Source organism: Gossypium arboreum, chromosome 3 (genome assembly GCF_025698485.1).
Source record: "Gossypium arboreum isolate Shixiya-1 chromosome 3, ASM2569848v2, whole genome shotgun sequence".
NCBI classification, from domain to species: domain Eukaryota; kingdom Viridiplantae; phylum Streptophyta; class Magnoliopsida; order Malvales; family Malvaceae; genus Gossypium; species Gossypium arboreum.
Genome location: NC_069072.1, coordinates 1,092,743 through 1,112,172, shown reverse-complemented (window position 1 = coordinate 1,112,172; position 19,430 = coordinate 1,092,743). Strand labels below are relative to the sequence as shown.

At 32.5% G+C, this 19,430-nt stretch overlaps 4 protein-coding genes across 6 annotated transcripts; all 4 read left to right on the top strand.

The window, feature by feature from the left end:
* The first annotated feature begins 240 nt into the window (after positions 1 to 240).
* On the top strand, positions 241 to 4,457 carry LOC108474517 (translocon-associated protein subunit alpha-like). The gene is made up of 8 exons (XM_017776465.2): positions 241 to 463; positions 1,707 to 1,868; positions 1,972 to 2,022; positions 2,188 to 2,276; positions 2,805 to 2,882; positions 3,158 to 3,361; positions 3,664 to 3,735; positions 4,207 to 4,457. Exons 1-8 carry the CDS (start codon positions 397 to 399, stop codon positions 4,252 to 4,254), a joined length of 771 nt encoding a protein of 256 aa, XP_017631954.1. The 5' UTR covers positions 241 to 396; the 3' UTR covers positions 4,255 to 4,457.
* A 696-nt stretch (positions 4,458 to 5,153) lies between these two features.
* LOC108475485 (probable magnesium transporter NIPA6) lies at positions 5,154 to 9,095 on the top strand. 2 transcript variants are annotated; one of them, XM_017777453.2, is made up of 10 exons: positions 5,154 to 5,457; positions 5,653 to 5,780; positions 6,309 to 6,365; positions 6,459 to 6,549; positions 6,627 to 6,787; positions 6,883 to 7,010; positions 7,086 to 7,223; positions 8,088 to 8,180; positions 8,278 to 8,398; positions 8,918 to 9,095. In XM_017777453.2, the coding sequence occupies exons 2-10, from the start codon at positions 5,657 to 5,659 to the stop codon at positions 9,013 to 9,015; spliced, it is 1,011 nt and encodes a 336-aa protein (XP_017632942.1). In that variant the 5' UTR covers positions 5,154 to 5,457; positions 5,653 to 5,656; the 3' UTR covers positions 9,016 to 9,095. The 2 variants fall into 2 exon arrangements, with proteins under 2 accessions (XP_017632942.1, XP_017632943.1); XM_017777454.2 differs by lacking the exon at positions 5,154 to 5,457 and having other exon boundaries at positions 5,717 to 5,780; positions 6,445 to 6,549.
* Positions 9,096 to 11,455: 2,360 nt separating this feature from the next.
* LOC108474450 (eukaryotic translation initiation factor 4B3-like) lies at positions 11,456 to 14,665 on the top strand. Of its 2 annotated transcripts, none has more exons than XR_008279829.1 (2): positions 11,456 to 13,257; positions 14,384 to 14,665. XR_008279829.1 is itself a non-coding variant. In XM_017776379.2 (2 exons), exon 1 carries the CDS (start codon positions 11,559 to 11,561, stop codon positions 12,597 to 12,599), a length of 1,041 nt encoding a protein of 346 aa, XP_017631868.1. In that variant the 5' UTR covers positions 11,456 to 11,558; the 3' UTR covers positions 12,600 to 12,601; positions 14,384 to 14,665. The 2 variants fall into 2 exon arrangements, 1 of the variants encoding a protein (XP_017631868.1); XM_017776379.2 differs by having other exon boundaries at positions 11,456 to 12,601.
* Positions 14,666 to 18,054: 3,389 nt separating this feature from the next.
* LOC108475746 (dirigent protein 23) lies at positions 18,055 to 18,932 on the top strand. The gene has a single exon (XM_017777734.2). The coding sequence runs from the start codon at positions 18,225 to 18,227 to the stop codon at positions 18,783 to 18,785; it is 561 nt and encodes a 186-aa protein (XP_017633223.1). The 5' UTR covers positions 18,055 to 18,224; the 3' UTR covers positions 18,786 to 18,932.
* The last annotated feature ends 498 nt before the right edge of the window (positions 18,933 to 19,430 follow it).

The window sequence follows — 19,430 nt, the reverse complement described above, 5'->3', positions numbered from 1 at the left end:
TAAATTTAATATTTAATCTTTAAAAATATTATGTTTAATTTATAATAACTATATATGGTGTTAAATATTTGAATCAATCTAATTATAAAAATAAAAATAATTTTATGTTAAATAAAAGTAAAAAAAAAGAGTTAAATTTGAAAAAGAAAATGCAAATGGAAAAGAAAAGGGGAAAGATCCGTTTTGTTGGGCTGGACAGAAACGACGACGTATGCAAACAAATAAACGTAGTATCTTTCATCTTTGGTTTGGTCTGTGTGCCCTCAAGCCTCTGTTATATTTGACTCCGAGATTTATAAGCATTGTAAACCACGGCCCTCTATAATACTCTTACACACATAGAATCTCACTTTTTTGTTTTCTGGACTTCTTTGACGAAAATAGGAACTCTTAGAAATGGCGATGAAAAGCTTCAGCGTTTTCTTCTTCGTTCTACTCCTCCTTGCTTCTCCTATTCTCCAAGGTTTAGTCTTATACATCCCAGATCTAGATATGTTCATTGTAATTTGATATTAGAAAGCTATATATATATATATATATATATGCTCATCGATTCATTTATTTGTTCATAGTTTTGATCTTACTTTTGGATTTTCTGCTTGCATGTTTTTTGCTTCGATAGATTTGATCTGTTCCATCGAGATGCAATTCAATTGTCTTATTTTAGTTTTTCTTTTTGGACCTTTCGCTTCAAATCCATATGAGATCGATTTGTTTCTCTTGATTTACGATTTGATTGTGAGAATTTTAAGTTGTTTTCAGATTCGTTGTTGCATTTGCATGGTTGAGAAATTTCAATTAATGTCGTTGTCTGCATCGTTTTACTGTTATTTTAAGGGAAAATATAGAAAAAGCTCCTTGGAATGAGCTTCATATGAGCTCAAGAGAATTTTGCAAGAATTTAAGTAATTTACATCATAAAGAATTCAACACTTTACTGAAAACATTAAATCTTCGCTGTAATTTGTCATTAAATAGCTATATATATGTTTATCGATTCATTTATTTGTTCATAGTTTCGATCTTACTTTTGGATTTTTCTGTTTGCATGTTTTTTTGCTTTGATAGATTTGATCTGTTCCATTGAGATGCAATTCGATTGTCTTGTTTTAGTGTTTTTTTGGACTTTTAGCTTTAAATCCACATGAGATCGATTTGTTTCTTTATTTACGATTCGATTGTGAGAATTTTAAGGGATTTCTTTGTTTTCATATTCGTTGTTGCATTTGCATGGTTGTGAAATTTCAATTAATGTCGCTTCTCTTTTTATTTTCCTTGGTTTTGGGAAAAAGCTTATGCATCATTTTACTGTTATTTTAAGGGAAAATATAGAAAAAAGCTCCTTAGAATGAGCTTCACATGAGCTCAAGAACTTTTTGTAAGAGATTTTAATAAATTTATAAGGATTTCAGTAACTTAATTCAATACTTTACTTAAAACATTAAAAAATTGTAACGAATTCAGTAATTTAAGTAGTTCACACTGGATCTCCCCATTAATTTTGTGGCTGCTTAAAGTTCAGTTTAGCTTTCTTTCTTTCTTTATTTTTTTTTGGTCTAACGAAGTCCAAGAAAAGAGTGCTTGTTAATTACTCTGATCTGATGTTTCTGCATGCTGATTTACCTTCTTGTTCTCATAAATAGATAAATAAATGAATTGTTTGATTTTATATTATGCTGTGCCGTGATTTTTCTTTTGTGTGCTAGTTGCTAGGTGTCAATCTGAAGCGGAGGCAGATGTTGCAGAAGCTGTTGAAGAAGGTGAACTTGGGATTGTTGGTGAGGAAGCTCAGGATTTTGGTTCTGGGAATTTTGACTCGGCTCCAGGAGTTGAAACTCTCTGTCTTTTCCCTAAAAACAGTGCCAAATGTAAGGACTTTTTTGATGCTTCATGCGGGATTTTGATGTTGTAGGTTTTTGAGAGTGATGTGCTCTTTTAAAAATGGCTAACCTTTTTGCTTTACTTGTGCAGTTATATCAGCCGGAGAAGAGACTGAACTCCTTGTTGGGGTGGAAAATGTTGGTAATTACTAATTAATTTGTCTTCACAATGAAGCGATGATATATGTTGGAAGTAGTGATGCATAATTTTTGTCTTTTGTTGTCTACGCTTAAATGCTTTCCTCTTTCTAATTAGCCATGTGTGGTTTCCTTGTCTCTTTGCTTAGTACACTTCTTTAAATTGCAGGTGAGTCACCTATGAATGTCATTGCAATCACAGCCAGTGTTCATCTTCCTTTTGATCATCGTATGCTTGTTCAAAATCTATCAGCACAGGTAATCATAGCTTGAAAATTTTCAAATTCTTCTTGTTCATTAATTCGTTCAGTTACCATTTTGATTGATTTCTATTATTTCCAAACTCAAAAACTTCACATAATTGAATATCTTACCCTTAGTTTTTATAAAACTAAAATGTTGTATTCATTGAGTCATTTGTTCACATAACTCTGTTACCTTATGATGATATATGAATTTAGTTCACATAATTCAGTTACCTTATGATGATGTTATTGCTAAAGTTGGATCCTGAGCTTGTAATCACAGTTTAGTCATTCATGCTCAAATTGGTCAATGCACAATTACAGTGCTGTGCCCCTTGAATCGACTGTTGCTGCCTATGTTCTTTTTTGGTTATCCAATGCTTGTTGCAGTATCTAATACCGATCTTCAGTTTCTTTGTTGCTACAAAGCTGATCATGCACTTCATTATCTTGGAATGTCACATCCTACATTGTTGGATTGAAACTACCTGTGACATTTGCTTTTTGATTTTTTAACTGAAAAATGTCTGTTTTAATGTAGGCCTTTAGCAATGCATCCGTACCCCCTTCAAAGCAAGCTACTTTCCCTTACATATTTGCGGTTAGCAAGTACTTGCAGGTAAATGGTTACTTCAAGAGTTTATGCACTTTAAGGCTAGAACTGTATATGTGTTCTTTATGTTGGTTCAATTTGGAGCCGGAGGTCTGTTGGGTCCAATGTGTAACAGAGAATCTGGTATTTTTGAGGTTTTTTTTTTTATTTTTTTAAAAATGTGTGATGGATCTTAATCATACAATCAACCTAAATGTATACAAGTTGAACTATTGATTAGAGATCGCACGGGATGAACTATTCATTGCAGTTAAGCTAACATGTTTAGAACTTTGATGCAGCCTGGAACTTTTGATCTTGTGGGCAACATTTTCTATGAGATTGACCAGCACCCATACCAAAGTACATTCTATAATGGTACCATTGAAGTTGTTGAAGCTGGTGCCTTCCTCAGTGTCGAGTCTGTTTTCCTTGTTACCCTCGGGATTGCACTGCTGGTTCTCTTCGGTTTATGGCTTCAAGGTCAATTTCAGCGTATCTCCAAGGTATTCTAATAATTAATTTATTCCAATAACTACGAATAAGATACGATTAACAGTTTGGAGCTAGTTTTTTTTATTATTAAAAGATCCATTTGTGATAGAACATAAGTTAGATATCTCTCTCATTTTAGGAGCTCCTGAAAATCTTCAATGTTCTAGCATGAATGACTCTATTTCAAATTCCCAGCAATCTGTTGTGCTGTGAATGTTGAACATTTGTGATTGTTGTTCTTTACATTGAAGAAAATTTCCACTTTGCAATGTGATTATAACCTTATATGTTTGCCTTTTTTAATTTTTGCTAGAAAACTAAGAGAGCTCCAAAGGTGGAAGTCGGAACCAGGACTACTGATACCTCATTGGACGAGTGGCTTCAGGTTAGGGCTTATGGCACCATCTATCACTTTTACCATAATTTTGATGCTTAGAGGTGTAATCGAGCTGAGCTGGGCCCCAATAGTGGCAAGCTTGAGGTCGACTTGGAATTTTGGCCTCGATATTTTGCATGAGCTCAACTTGAAATCAATTTCTAAGCTTGAGCTTGGCTTGAGGCATAATCGAGCTAAGAGCTTGATTAAGCTTGTATATCGATTTCGTACTCAAGCTAGAACTCAAGTTCATTTGTACTTAAGCTTTTTAAAATGTAATTTCATAATATAAAAATATGCTAAAAAGGAAAAGCTTGATTAGGTCCGTTCTAATAGAGTATTATAGTGCTCGGATTTGGCTCAATTGATAGCTCAAGCTCAAGTTCGGCTTGATAATTATCTGTTCGAATTTCAGTTTTTTTGGTTGAACCATGTATCAGTGTCTCCTTTATTGATAATTTTGTGTTTTGGCTATTTCAGGGAACTGCTTACACTCAGTCAGCTTCCAAATCGAAGAAAAAGAAGTAGATGGGGCAGTGCTTGCAGGCTAATTGTAAACTCATTTCTTGGCATTTTGGAAAGTTTTAAGTGAGGGCACAAATGGTTTGAGAATTAGGCCAGGGAAAATGGCATACCTTTGCTGTTGTAGTATGTGAAAGAATTTTTTTTTAAAAAAACCTTCAGATTTAATTTTCACGAGTATTCCGAAATTGAGCCTTTTTGAAGCAAAACTAACTTGTGTATTAGAAGTGTTAGGAAGCTGGGGAATTTTGCTAGTGGTCAATTTCTGGTTTTGGTCCTTTTATCATGTTTAAAATTAAGATTTAGTCCATGAATTTTAATTTTCTTTTTTATTTTATAATATTATTAGTTAAAATAATTAATTATTAGATTATTGTTTTTGGAAAAACATCAGTTTCATTTCATCTATGCTTAGCTCAATTTTTGTCAGTCTCTATAAATTTAATTCTAACTTAGTTTTTATAAATTTATGTTTTTCTGATCAATTTTAATTATACTTTTGAACTTAAAGAATTTATTTTAAAGCCTATTGCGTCAAACTGGTTTGGTTAAATTTTGCTATTAGTCTTATTCTTTATGAAAATTTGTAGATTTAATTCGATTTAGTTCATGTTATTCAAAATGATCATTTTAATTTTTAGTTTTAAACTTTTTATACACGCTAAATTCATTAATTGGTTATTTAATTTAATTATTTTCAGTTTTATATTTTTTAAAATTTAAAATTTAAAATTTAATGCAAATGATAAATATTAAATCTATTAATTAATTTTTAGATTACATTGAAAATTGAAAATAAAAGAAGTTAATAAATTATCAAAATAAAATAAATTAAAAATAACATAATTTAACCTTTGCTAATCACTAAAAATTAAATCTTAAATTCCGACTATTTGAGCACTTAAAGGAAAGCTTTTTATGATTAAAAAAAGATTCAACGAAGCTTCCTTATAATTCAATTTAAAAATGGTAATAAAAATCCATCCATATCCACCATCTTTTGTAATAAAGCCTTGATTATCTTTTTTTTTTTCCCCCTCTTCTGGTAGTAGTTAGTAGTTGCAACCAACGATAGAGGGAAAAGCTGAGTGTAAGTTGGTAAAATAACGCGCGAAGCAGGGGATCCGTTCATCTATCCATTAATTTGGACCGTACAAAAATGGAAAAACCCGTGAAGTTTCCGGCAACACGACGGAATTTATAATAATAGTAAGTTCAATTCTTGTTTAATGGAGGGAAAGAGGGTTTTATATTCTTTCTCTCATTTTTTTTAATTAATCATTTAATTCACTTTTCCATCTGAACAAAAATTCTCTTCTTTTTTGGCGGGAATTCGATTCCCCTTTCTTCTTCTTATTGATTAATAATAATTTAAGTGTTGATTGATCATTTATGTGATCAAAGAGCGATGGGGTTGTCGGACAATTTGAAGGGAGTGATATTAGCAGTGGCGTCGAGCGCTTTTATTGGCTCAAGTTTTATTTTGAAGAAGAAAGGGCTCAAGCGTGGTGGTGCTTCGGGTATTCGCGCAGGTCTGTTTTTCTTTTTAAATTAATTTTGATACGTGATTTTTTTGCTGCTAATTATGACTTACCATTGAGCTTGTTTTGCATTGTTTAATTTTGATTCTTTCGTGTTCTTTGTTTTTTTTTTTTTTTTGAACTTTCAGTGGAGTTAATAGGATTTTGTTTATTGGATTAGTTCAATGGTATTGAATTTTGAATGTGTTTGATATTAGGAGAGAGCTTACTGTTCATTTTCTGGAAATTCATTTTTAGATGTATGACGTTCAATTTACAGTAAGAAATTCAAGAAAAAAGTTGGAAAATGTCGAATCATTGGATTGGATCCTTAATCAGTGAAAAGATTTTTTGATCCGTTAAGGGTTTATTGATTCCTGACAAATGACACTTCACAGGCTTCTTCCAATAGAATCGATCTTTTCTTTAATCCATTAGTGCTTGATTATGTTGATCGACAGATGGCTATTGAGATTGTAGAATGTAAGTATTATCTTATGTAATTAACTTTCTTTCTTGGTTTCTTATGGTATAATATAGGAGTTGGAGGTTATACCTACTTACTAGAGCCACTTTGGTGGGCAGGCATGATAACAAGTAAGTTTGTTACTCACAATAATCTTCTTTTCTCGAAACATATAAGCCCGAAATCACATTCCTTGTTAAATTAATCAAGTTTCGTATGGAAAGTGATCATGGGAGAGATTGCGAATTTCGTGGCTTATATCTATGCTCCTGCTGTTCTAGTGACGCCGCTTGGTGCTCTAAGTATAATTGTGAGGTGAGGTTCCTTTTGTTTGTTAAAGATCAATGATTCATATGTTTTCGATAACTTACAAGCTTTATAAACATCTACAGTGCTTGCCTGGCACACTTTTTGTTGAACGAAAGAATTCAGAAAATGGGGATTGTAGGTTGTGTTTCCTGCATTGTTGGTTCGGTGGTGATTGTAATTCATGCACCGCAAGAGCATACCCCGAGTTCCGTACAAGACATATGGACTCTAGCAACACAACCAGGTTTGATCCTTCTTTTCATACTTTTTATCCTTTGTCGTCCAAACCTTGTCATGAGTTATTGACTTTTGATCCTTTTCGCATGTTTATGTTGGCAGCTTTTCTGGTTTATGTAGTAGCTACACTTTCAGCAGTTTTAGCTTTGGTTTTGCATTTTGAGCCTCATTATGGACAGACAAATATACTGGTTTATTTGGGAATATGTTCATTGATGGGTTCTCTTACGGTATGTACATCTAACTTATGAACTTTTCTTGGCAAACTATGCTGTAAGCACAATGTTTCTCGGGTGGTGTCACAGGTTGTTAGCATCAAAGCCATTGGAATTGCTATAAAGCTTACATTGGATGGGATGAGTCAGATTGCTTATCCTCAAACTTGGTTTTTTCTTACAGTTGCTGTTATCTGTGTCATTACACAATTAATTTACCTCAATAAGGTTAGTATTTTCGATTCCATGCCTCCTTGGTTGTCTGTTCCTTCATTTGAGTGAATGACTTGAAAAACATACGCTCTATTTATGCAACTAGCATAGTTTTGTCATTAGATATGCTAAATTATTGCATGTTAGGTATGGAAACTTAATCGAGTGATTCAATAATTTAACATTTTGATGAAAATCTCGGAAAAAGTACTATGGAGGCCCTTGTACTAATAATCGGATTGCATTTTGCCCCCTTTACTAAAAAAATGAGCAAATTAATCCCTGTACATTAGACCAAGGAGCAAATAGATTCTGTTAAAAATTTCATCCATTTCTACTATTAATAACTGGTCATTGTACATCAGAATGAAGCGCATGTGGCATGCCATATCTAACTGTCTGATTATCCTATCAGCCACGTCAGTTTTTAACAGCTGAAATGGATGAAATTTTTAACACAAAAGAACCAGTTTGCTATTTGATCTATCATACATGGACTAATTTGCTCATTTTTTGAGTAAAAGGAGCAAAATACAATCTAGCTCTTAGTATAGGTGACTCCATGGTACTTTTACCAGAAAATCTCTTATTTTGGATCCCAGAATTACTAGCAATTTCAAAAGCTTTGTGCCAAGAAATTTACATGCAAAGTGTAGCTTCTTCTAGAACATCCTCTGATGAACTATTTCTGCATATAATCCTTTCATTTTACAGTACCATTGATATGTTTGGACGTCAAAAGTGCCCTAAGTAGGTCTATAACTACAAGCCTTCTCTTTTTCGTTCTCATGTCCGGCGTAATATTTTTAAAGATATGCATCTTTCAAATAGGACTGGTTGGCTTGTTTTTGGCTGATGTGCATATGTTCCTTTTTGTAGGCCCTGGATACATTCAATGCCACACTTGTTTCTCCGGTATATTATGTGATGTTCACGACTTTTACCATTATCGCTAGTGTAATCATGTTTAAGGTGAAAATTTTAATTCATCGGAACACGAGACCACGGGACCGATTCCAACTTATGCTTGTTAATTGTAATGGTTGCTGTTATACTGTTATTTTTATAGGACTGGTCAGGCCAAAATGCAGGCAGCATTGCTTCTGAGATATGCGGACTCATCACCGTGCTCTCGGGAACAATCATACTTCATGTGACAAGAGAACAGGAACCACCTCCTCCTCCAGTAGGTACATGCAGAACTCATCACCCCCCTTTTGGCAGGGGAAAGGTCGAAACTTGAAACTATAAATTTCATGAGTTGCCCCTCTTTCTGCTCTTGTTTAAACTTGAAAATGTAAATTTATCCTTCCATGGATAGACTACATTGGTATTATGGATGGGATGAGCTATCTGCGCAACGCCACTCCCACCATTTCACCTATGTATCAGTTCCTTATATGAGCAATTTGAATTTTGCATTCCCTTGCATGTGCATGATAACCATACACGTTGAAACTTTATATGCTATTATAGCCTTGCAATGCAAGGTTGAGGCCCTGGGCGGGTTCTCTCCAAATTTATTCTGTTTAGTTAGCTAGAATTGAATTAGTTGTTGAGTTAGTTATTCAGTTGAGTACTTCTAATGATCAATTCTATTGGAATTATTGTAACTTCGATTGACTTTATTGAATTGCAAACAATTAATTGCTTCAACTTTCCATATAAACCTATTTGTGCTTATATCAAAGCATTCATTTATATTGCAGGAACCGTGACATGGTTCATCAATGGCGACTCCTTAAAGAGTCCCGAGGAAGAACATTTAATCACTCACCACCGTCTCGATGAGTATTATGAGCCATGAGGTTTTGCCATTCTAAGATGACTGCTCTCACCCCCTCAATTGTACATGTGGAAACCAAAGCAAAGAAAGAGTTACTTTGTTTGGGGGATTGTCAACAAAAGCCTGAAAGGTAGTTTTGGTGAATGCCTTTTCTTTTCTCCAACCACTTGCAAATGAGACCCCAATAGGTGTATCAGTTAGAAATGGAAAAGGTAAATTTTGGTTAAATTCTGGTTTTAGTCCCTGTACTATATTCAACTTGGGGGTTTCCTATTTGTATTTTAATTTGGCATAATTTGATCTTCCTACTATTATAAATGTTATGCCTTAAGCCAAATTATTTTTGAAAACCCGAAACTCAAAATTCCTTGTCATTTAAATGGTGAAATTATAGTTATCAAAATAATTATTCTTTTACTAATTTATCATTTTAAAAAGAATTGCTCAATCTCATGATTTTAGAATTCTTTTCCTAAATAAAAACTCCGTATATTAATGATATGGATTAAGGCATAACATGAATAATAGCAAGAATATCAAACTATGTTAAATTAAATTACAAAAATTGATTCTTGTATGGTATAGGGAGCAAAACTATAATTTTACCGTAAATTTAAAATCCAGCAGAATAATCTAATTGGGCATAATCAGAAATCAAATCTGTTAAATTATTTTTCTTTTAATTGTAATTATTTGTCACCCATTACTCTTTGTAAATTCATCTTAAACATACCATGGTGAGACTTTAACAACTGTCTAATTTTATATTCGAGTCTTATTACGCATAAATAGTGGTGATTAAAATTTAATACAAATCGAAAATTTTAAAAAAATTCAAATTTCAAGTTTATCAAATTAAGTTATTTTGTTTTTTTAAGTCTTACTCGAATAAGTAATTGAGTTTTAGTTGAGTTAAATTTTACAATTTGAATAATTTGAATAATTCAAATAACTTATTAGTATAAATATACCTTTGGTTCCTATCAATTTTAAAATAAACAAATTGGTCTCTCTTATCAAAAATTACAAAATAATTTTTAAAATTCAAAATATTTATAAAAATTCCAAAGTTTATATTTTTAGAAATTATAAAAACTTAAAAGTATTAAAAATCTGAAGAACATGTAAAAATTTTTAAAAAATTCTAAAATCATAATTTTTGGTATTTTTTCCTCTTATTTTGCTTTGAAACTTTTTCAAAAATATATGATTTTAAATTTATGTGTTCTAACATGGAATTATTTATATTGTAACAAGATTTTAATTTGATATGTTTAATTTTTTTATTTAACTTGAACAATTTCATTTAATTCAACTTGACTCGAATTTCATTTTACTCGATTCGATTCGAAAACTTTCAAATTAAGTTAAGATAATAAAATAAGGCTTATCAACTCAATTAACTCAAAAAATTTTCACTCAATTCGATCGAATGTTCACCCCTATGTATAAATATCACATTTAAGTTAAGTTTCATCTCGTGTGAGTTTTATTCAGATTTATTTTGATCTATATTCAAATATATTTCTATTATGAGTATGTTTGTGTATTGTAATGATTGATTTTGATCATATTTATTTAGAGATATTAAAAATACATATGCATAATGAGATTTAAACTTAAAACGCTATGGTTTTTAACGTATTTATTTTACCCTTTCAATTAAAACTTCATTGTCCTTTATACCAATTCTTTATAAATACATTTTGACGTAATGTCTAATTTAGCCCTTAATGTTTATATCTTTTGTCAATTTTAGCCCTCAACTTTTTTAATAAAAGCTATATTTGACTATCAACCTTTCAAAAAGAGTTGAATTGTTATTTTCTTAACAAAAACACCGACTAAAACATTAATTTTTAAACATGACAACTTGCATAATAATCAATATGTACTAAATATCATTTTTATTTGAATTTCATTTTTTAAATAATTTTTATAATTTTAAAATTATTTGTTAGAGTGACATAGAAGATAATTAGTGTCGTGTCAACATTAAGTACAAATAAATTTTCATGTTAAGATCATTAAAAATTAATGATTTAATCAATATATCTATATAAAAAAAAGGGCAACATGACTTTTTTTTAGGTGTAAGGCTAAATTTAATTAAAAATAAGGGTTAAATTGATAAAAATATAAACAATAAGAGTTAAATTTAATATTATGCCTTTTATTTTTACTCATATCGTAACCGTGTTATAACCTATTAACTATAATTCCGTTTGTGTTTTGTAGTGATTAGTTACAAATAATTATGGAATATATTGATTGTAATTGTAACTTAAAAAATTTAATTCAACTGATTTTAATTACTAATTTAGTATTTTTAGTCTAATTCATGAAGAATATTTATTTTTAATTTAAATTTTATTAATTACCTTTTAACAACAAAATAAATTTAAAAAAAAACGGAAAATATCAAAATAGTTATAAAAGTTTCCAAAAATAAAGAACATATAAAAACGGCATAACGCCAAACATTTAAACGGCCATAAATACGCAAGCTTTGAATTTGAAATTTCGTTAAACGCTACGCTCCAAAAAATTATCACCGCCGCGCCATGGCGGCGACTGCATCATCTCCGTGGGGGAAACCCGGCGCATGGGCTGTTGACGCCGAAGAAAATGAAGCGGAAGTCGAGCGACAACAAAGCGGCGCCGGTTCCTCAACCGAAAAGCTCGGGGATTTCCCTTCCTTAGCCACCGCTGTCACCACCACCAAGGCGAATAAAAAGAAGGGTCAAACCCTATCTCTCTCCGAGTTTGCTTCTAAGCCCAGTGAGCCAACCCGACTCACTCGCGAGGATCTCCTCGCACTCCCCACTGGCCCTCGACAACGTTCCGCTGAGGAACTCGATCGCAACCGATTAGGTGGTGGTTTTAAATCTTATGCTTCGAATAGGTATGGTTCGGATGGCGATGATTCTTCGAGTAATAGTAGATGGGGATTGAATAAAGATAGAGAAACTGCTCCCTCACGCGCCGATGAGATTGACGATTGGGCTTCGGCTAAGAAATCGACTTCCGCCGCAAACGGATTTGGGGGTGGATTTGAGAGAAGAGGGAGAGGAGGCGGCGGTGGTGGGTTTTCCAATTCGCAATCGAAAGCCGATGAAGTAGATAGCTGGGCAGCTAATAAGAACTATAAAAGCGCCGCAGAGGCACCGCCTCGGAGATTTGGTGGGGGTTTCGAAAGAAGCAGTTTCGATTCGACTCAAGCGAGAGATTCGCCGAGGGATTTGGATAATTGGGGAAAGAAAAATGATGAGAGTGTCAGTTCTGCTGGTAGTGGTGGGGTTAGACCAAAGCTTGTGCTTCAGCCACGTAAAGCTCCTCAAACTGAAAAGGGTAAGAAAGATGCGACTCCGGCGGATAAGCCCAAGGGGGCAAATCCTTTTGGTGAGGCGAGGCCGCGAGAGGAGGTTTTGAAGGAAAAAGGGAAAGATTGGAAGGAGATTGATGAGAAGATGGAAGCTGCTAAGATTAAAGAGACATCAGCAGTTGCTGAGAAAGGAGGAAAGGGAAGTTTCGGGAACGAGCGTCTGCCGATGGAAAGAAGCTGGAGGAAGAATGAGTCTGTTGAGGCTGCTAATCAACCCTAACGGTTTGTTCGATTAGCTGAAATTTGGTTGCTCGGTTAATTCGAGAATATTGCTATATTCATTGTTTGTTTAAGATTATCATAGAATGTGTAGGAGCATGTTTTGTTCGATGAGCTGAAATTTGTTTGCTTGGTAAATTCGAGAATATCATTATATGTATTGGTTGTTTAAGATGATGATACATTGTGTAGGAGCATGCTTTCTTCAGTATGAATCTCGTTGGTTTGTATATGAACTGTTTATATGCTGCTTCTGAGTCTGCTGAGGCTGCTAATCAACCCCAAAGGCTTGTTCGGTTAGCTGAAATTCAATTGCTCGGTTAATTTGAGAATATCACTATATTTATTGTTTGTTTAAGACGATGATACATTGTGTAGGAGCATGCTTTCTTCAGTATGAATCTCGTTGGTTTGTATATGAGCTGTTTATATGCTGCTTCCGAGTCTGTTGAGGCTGCTAATCAACCCCAAAGGCTTGTTCCATTAGCTGAAATTTGATTGCTCGGTTAATTCAAGAATATCACTATATTTATTGTTTGTCTAAGATGATGATACATAGTGTAGGAGCATACTTTCTTCAGTATGAATCTCATTGGTTTGTATATGAACTTTCTATATGCTGCTGCTGAGTCTGTGGAGGCTACTAATCAACCCTAAAGGTTTGTTCAATTAGCTGAAATTTGATTGCTCAATTAATTCAAGAACATTGCTATATGTATTGTTTGTTTTAGATGATAATACATTTTTTAGTAGTATGTTTTCTTCATTTAGCTGAAATTAGATTGCTCGGTTAATTCGAGAATTCTGGCATATTTATTGTTTGTTTAAAGTGATGATACATTGTGTAGGAGCACGCTTTCTTCAGAATGAATCTTCTTGGTTTATATATGAACTGTTTATATGCTGCTTCTAGGTACTGCTTAATACATTGCAGTTGCTATCGTAGGCTCTTTCATGCTCTTCTGTCATTTAAAACTTCATTTTGATTTTATGAACTGGATTAAAAGTAGCATAATTGTATTTTTACTGTCTGTCATAGTTGCTTTGTGCTGTTTTTGTATGAATTCTGGGAAATGAAATTAGCCTTAATAGATAAACGGAGAATGATAACCATGCATCTTTGGCATCTCAACTGTCTCTTTTGTATTTGGTCTGAACCCATCGTGTCCCGTAGCTACATTGGACCCGGCTAAATCCAAAGTTGAGCCAGGTCGAATCTCTAAACGAGGTCAAAGCTCCCCAATGCTACTTTCTCTGCCCACAAGACTCTACTTTCTCTGCCCACAAGACTCTAACCCAAGCCTCGGGACATCAAGCTCCTTTATTATTTGACCTAAGGCGTCGGTCTAACTTGTCCCTTTTCTTGTTATATGAGTATTCACATTTATACTTTCCAAAGAAAAGAAACGAGTATTCACATTTATGTTTAAGATGGACAATTGAAAATCCCCAAAAAAACCAACAAACGGTTGGAAGAAGTGGCAGTGAATTTCTTCCCCAGATATTTGGACTGAGTTCGAAATCTTGAGTCATCATTATTGGGAGGGATTTACCTAAATACCACTCCTGGCTCAAATAGGATTAGGCTCAGACCGATAAATGGATGAGGACAGTTATGGCTATACCAAAAAGAAATGCACACATTTTGTCTTGTCCAAACCAAATTCCCTGCCTATTATATCCCTCTTTTGGTTCATTCTTATGGAAAAACTGTGTTGCTCAAAGTGTGTTTCACAACAACTTTGGACATTGCAGACTCTGATCCTTTTTTCTTCTCGAATCCAGGGCCAAGGAAACGATAAACGGCCGTGTTCCTGACAATTGAAGGTACGGACAGAAAAAGGCTTGTTTAGATTTAAACTCAAGACTTGACATCAATAAAGATGTAAATAATGCAAGTTATTTGTCACTATGCTACTCCATCAGTGGTTAGTTGATTTAATTGTTCGAGTTGTTGATCGAATAAATCTTTTTTTTTTTTTTTATGTCCGTATCAACAGATATGTAAATAATGCAAAGTTATTTGTCATTATACTACTACATCAATAGTTGACATAATTGTTCGAATTGTTAGTACATTTCTATTCTGTATGTGTTCATGCTAACCAATGTAGTTGGTTTCACATTGAGTCCGGTCGGTGTGCACCGTTTCAGTAATAAACCAATGCAACTAACTTCCTATTCCATATCGGCTAACGTTCTTGTCTGAACCAATCTCATTGGCCTGTTCCACCCAATTCTTGTCGCACCAGCTGGAACATTGTGTACCAACTTTCTTTCTGTTGCTCTAAATTTAATGTGAGAACATGTTTAAAATATGAGGATTAAATTGTAAACAAATACATACTTTGTCATATAAACAACTTGAATCTACAGTATTAATAAAAGAAAAAACATATTAAAAGTGCCTATGGGTCGGGTTGGCTAAATTGTGCATACGTGCCATTTTTTTTTTGTTAATTGGCTAAATAGGCCCTTTTTTTAAAGATTTAGGGAAATAGGCCAATTTAGGAGAGAGATTATGGAAGCGCGCCTAGTTGGAAAAGGTTTTTGAAAATTTCAAAGAAAACGCGTCTAGCTTTCCTGCCAACTGTGTAGAAAGCTTGCTCAGTTGGTCTAGTTTTTCTACCAACTGTGCAAAAAGCCACCTAGTTAGACATGCTTTTCATACTCTCTTCAAGATCAGTCTATTTTCCTAAGTTTTGAAAAGGAAACGGCCTATTTAACCAATTAAAGAAAAATAACAGCATATATGGCTAATTTAGCCGGTCAAATTAGGGTCATATCTATATGTGATATCAGTATGCTTTATATTTGTTTAAACTCAGCCTGATTTGAAATATGAGTTTAAATTTTTGTCAAGTTCACTCATATTTGTAAATAATTAATCCAAGCCCGTTTTAGCTCCATCTATATTATTTCTGAATAGTAATAGATATTACTTTTAATTTAATATTTAACCTTTTAAATTATTTTTTATTAAAATTTTAAATTTGGACAATTTAACATAATTTTTAATGTTCAAGTATGTTGTAAATATAAATTAAAAATATATTACAAAAATATAAAACCGACCGGGTCAAATAAAACTTAAGCTTTCAATGTTAAAGTCCAAACTTAGTCATATTTTAAACAGACTTAATTTTTTTTTTGTTCAAACTCATTTTTTAATACCCATATTTTTATTTAAACTCTTTTATATTTCGTACAGATAATTCTGACTATAAACAAGTTTATATTATATCATTCAAATTTAAATCCACTATTTTTTTTCCTTAAGATTAAAATATATTAACTAACTAACCACTAAAAAGCAGCCATGAATATCGTTTTTCAATTTCAAAATCTAAACCCTTTTTTTAATACCTAACTGTACACATGCATTTTGATGGTAGCTCGCCTGTAATCACGACAACATAATTTGATCCTGTTGAATCTTTGAAAGGAGGAGAGATTTTATATACCACTATTTCGTTTTATTAGTAATCTTTCGATATTATATTCGATAATTACAGTGAGTCTTAATTAAATTCGAGATCAAATTAAGTTAGACTCATAAATGAGAGGCGAAAATCTCTTAACGTCATTTTTTTTTTAATGCAAAAGAACGAACTTCAAACCCTACGTAAAGAACATCAATCTCTTTACCACTTGAACCAACATATACTTAGGGGTGTAATCAAGCAGAACCGAGCCCGGATATTATCAAGCTTGAGCTCGACTCGAAGCTCAACTCGAACTTGATTGAATATCTATTTTTAAGAGCTCAAATTGTTTGAGTTAAGTAATACTAAACTCGAATTCAACAAAAACTTAACTCGATAATTATCAAATTAAATTTAAATTTTTTTCCAAATCTTGGAATACCATATGAACACTAATGTCTGATTTTTGTACCACTAATTTAGACTATTGCAACAAAGTAAATTAGGTAACTAATTTATTCTTCAAAGTCTCCCCAAATCTATGCACTATCAACCATACTATTTGAAAATATAGGCTCTAGTTTTGTGCCATTTTGGTTCCATTCATATTAAGGCATGGATGTGGATATAATTAACAAAGAATTAGGTCACATACTCACATACATTATATTGACTTATATATTCATTTAAAAAAAAAAAAAACTTTACCCCAACTACTCAGATCCCCTTTCTTCATTTGGTTGAACTAACTTATTCCTAAAAATTAAATTTTAAATTTTAAAATTTAATATTATATCAATTAAGTCATTTTGGTCATTTTGTTAATTTAATTATTGTTTTATATGTTAAATACCCATCGACAAACTTTGTGATACAATGAAAGTTAAAAAAAAAAATTGGGGAGCTGGAAATTTTATATTAAAATTATTTAAATTGAATTTTTAAAAATTTTAAATGAGGCAAAAATTATAAATTTTTCATTAAAAAAAACTAAAAGGGATTAGATTGAATTATTTACATTTGGGAGGCACTAAAATTTGAATTGTATCATTCAACCAAGTCCTCTTATTATCCCTGCTACACCTCTATGGAAAATATTTCTATCAAATTGTAAATATGTGTATTTACTACGTAGACAATTTAGATCAACAAAATTTTAGAGTGAGGATGTAATGCTCCACATTAGACTTGACCGAGGATTTAATGCCCGAGCTAATGGTTAAGTTACAGATATTCTTTAGTAAAATGCTTACTTCTATTTCATAATATTTCTTCAACCATTAAATCGAAGGGAAAATACACTTAATTTTGTTTAAACCCTAGTTTTTCTTATTGTTATAATAAGAGTCTAAACTAAGGCTCAATTGAGTAAGTTAAAGACATTTTTGACAACACAATTAAAATATTTTTAAAGTTTGGCCCATGATGACTAATTTAAAATTTGAGTTAAAATTAACTCAAAAGAAAAAAAATGGTAAACTACATTTAATATTATTAAACTATTAGTAAATTTATATTTTGATTACTCGATTTAAAAAATGTACAAAATAGTCATTGAACATTTTCATTGAAGTCATAGGGATGCTAAAATCGTTGATGTATAGCTTTATCTATTCGCACGGCCTGAACTAATCGAAAGCTTTTTTTTCCCTTCTTTTCTATTGTTTAGTTTTATTTTCATATAGTTTTGATCATCATGAATTTACAAACCAAAATCCAAACAAATTTCTTCTTTAATCTCCAATATTGATTATTAGATCAACTTGGATCTAATATATGTTTTTCTACTTGTCAATGGAAGCTGATTTACCATACTAATCGTCAAATTGTCACTTGAAGTTTGCCACTCGAAATTTTTTTAAAAAAAAACTTGATTTAAATAAAAACTTTCAAATAGTTCAATGACTTAAATAAAAGCTTTCGAATAGTTCAGTGACCATACTGTAACTTTTTGAAGTTGAGGGATTAAAACGTAAACTTATTAATAGTTTAGTCACCTCAAATAGAATTTACCCGATATAAAAAAGGAGTTCTCTCTTTTCTTCTCATGGCTATGCTCCCCTTTGAATCCTTTCACTTTTGTCCCTATAAAACCCACATTTGTTTACAGTAAACATTCATCAAAAACCTCCTCCTTCTTCTTCTTCAATCAAGCCACCATTTTTGCTACAAATTAGCTAAAAAAAAAAACAGTCTCAAAAATGGTGAAGCTGAGCTACATTCTACTGTTCATCATCTCCCTCATTGTTACATCTCCACCATTAACACAAAGCTTCCATATCAATAACTGGGCAATATCAAAGCTCGAAACCAAACAAGAAACAGTAACCAATCTCCAGTTCTACTTCCACGATACGATCAGCGGTAAAGACCCAACCGCCATTAGAGTAGCTCAAGCCGCCGACACCGAGAAATCACCGACCCTATTCGGAGCTTTGTTAATGGCGGATGACCCACTGACCGAAACGCCGGACCCGAAATCCAAGTTGATAGGACGGGCACAAGGGATTTATGGGTCGGCCGGGAAGGAAGAGCTGGCTTTATTGATGGTTATGAGCTTTTGTTTCACTGATGGGATGTATAATGGTAGCTCAATAAGTATTATCGGTAAGAACTCGGCTTTGAGTCCGGTTCGGGAAATGCCTATCGTCGGTGGAACCGGCGTTTTCCGGCTGGCACGTGGGTATGCGGTGGCGAAAACTCATTGGTATAATGAGGTCGGTGATGCTATAGTTGCTTATAATGTTACCATCGTTCATTAGGTAAAATTTACATAGAGATCCCTGTACTAATAGTCGAATTCTATTTTGAGTCTTCTACTAAAAAATTATTAATCTTTATATATTAGATCAAAAATAAACTAGTCTTTTTATTAAAAAATTTTATCTATTTTTATTATTAAAATCTAATCTCTATATATTAGCATAAGATATACGTGCCACGTCATATATCATTGTCGGGTTCTAAAAGGCACGACAATTTTTAATAATACAAAAGAATGAAATTTTTAACAAAAATGTTAATTTGTTCTTTGATTTACCATTCAGTGAATAATTTGTCATTTTATTTAATAGTAGGGGCAACATGCAATTTGATTTATAGTATAACGGCTCGATTATAGCACGTGGATTAACATTAATTACTGGGTCTTTTTAATGATGGATTTGCTTATTTTACTTAATAAGATACTATATTAGTGTAATTTATATACTCTATTATGCACTTGTTATGGCTACCGTCTAATTACGGTTTTAGTCCTTTTATTATATTGAAATTTAAAATTTGATCTCTTTAATTTGACATAATTTGATCTCCGTCTTTTATAATGTTAGGTTTAATTTTGAATTTCATCTTTTACTTTACATAAATTGAGAAGCCAATCTCTATTTAATTTATCTCGCATTTTA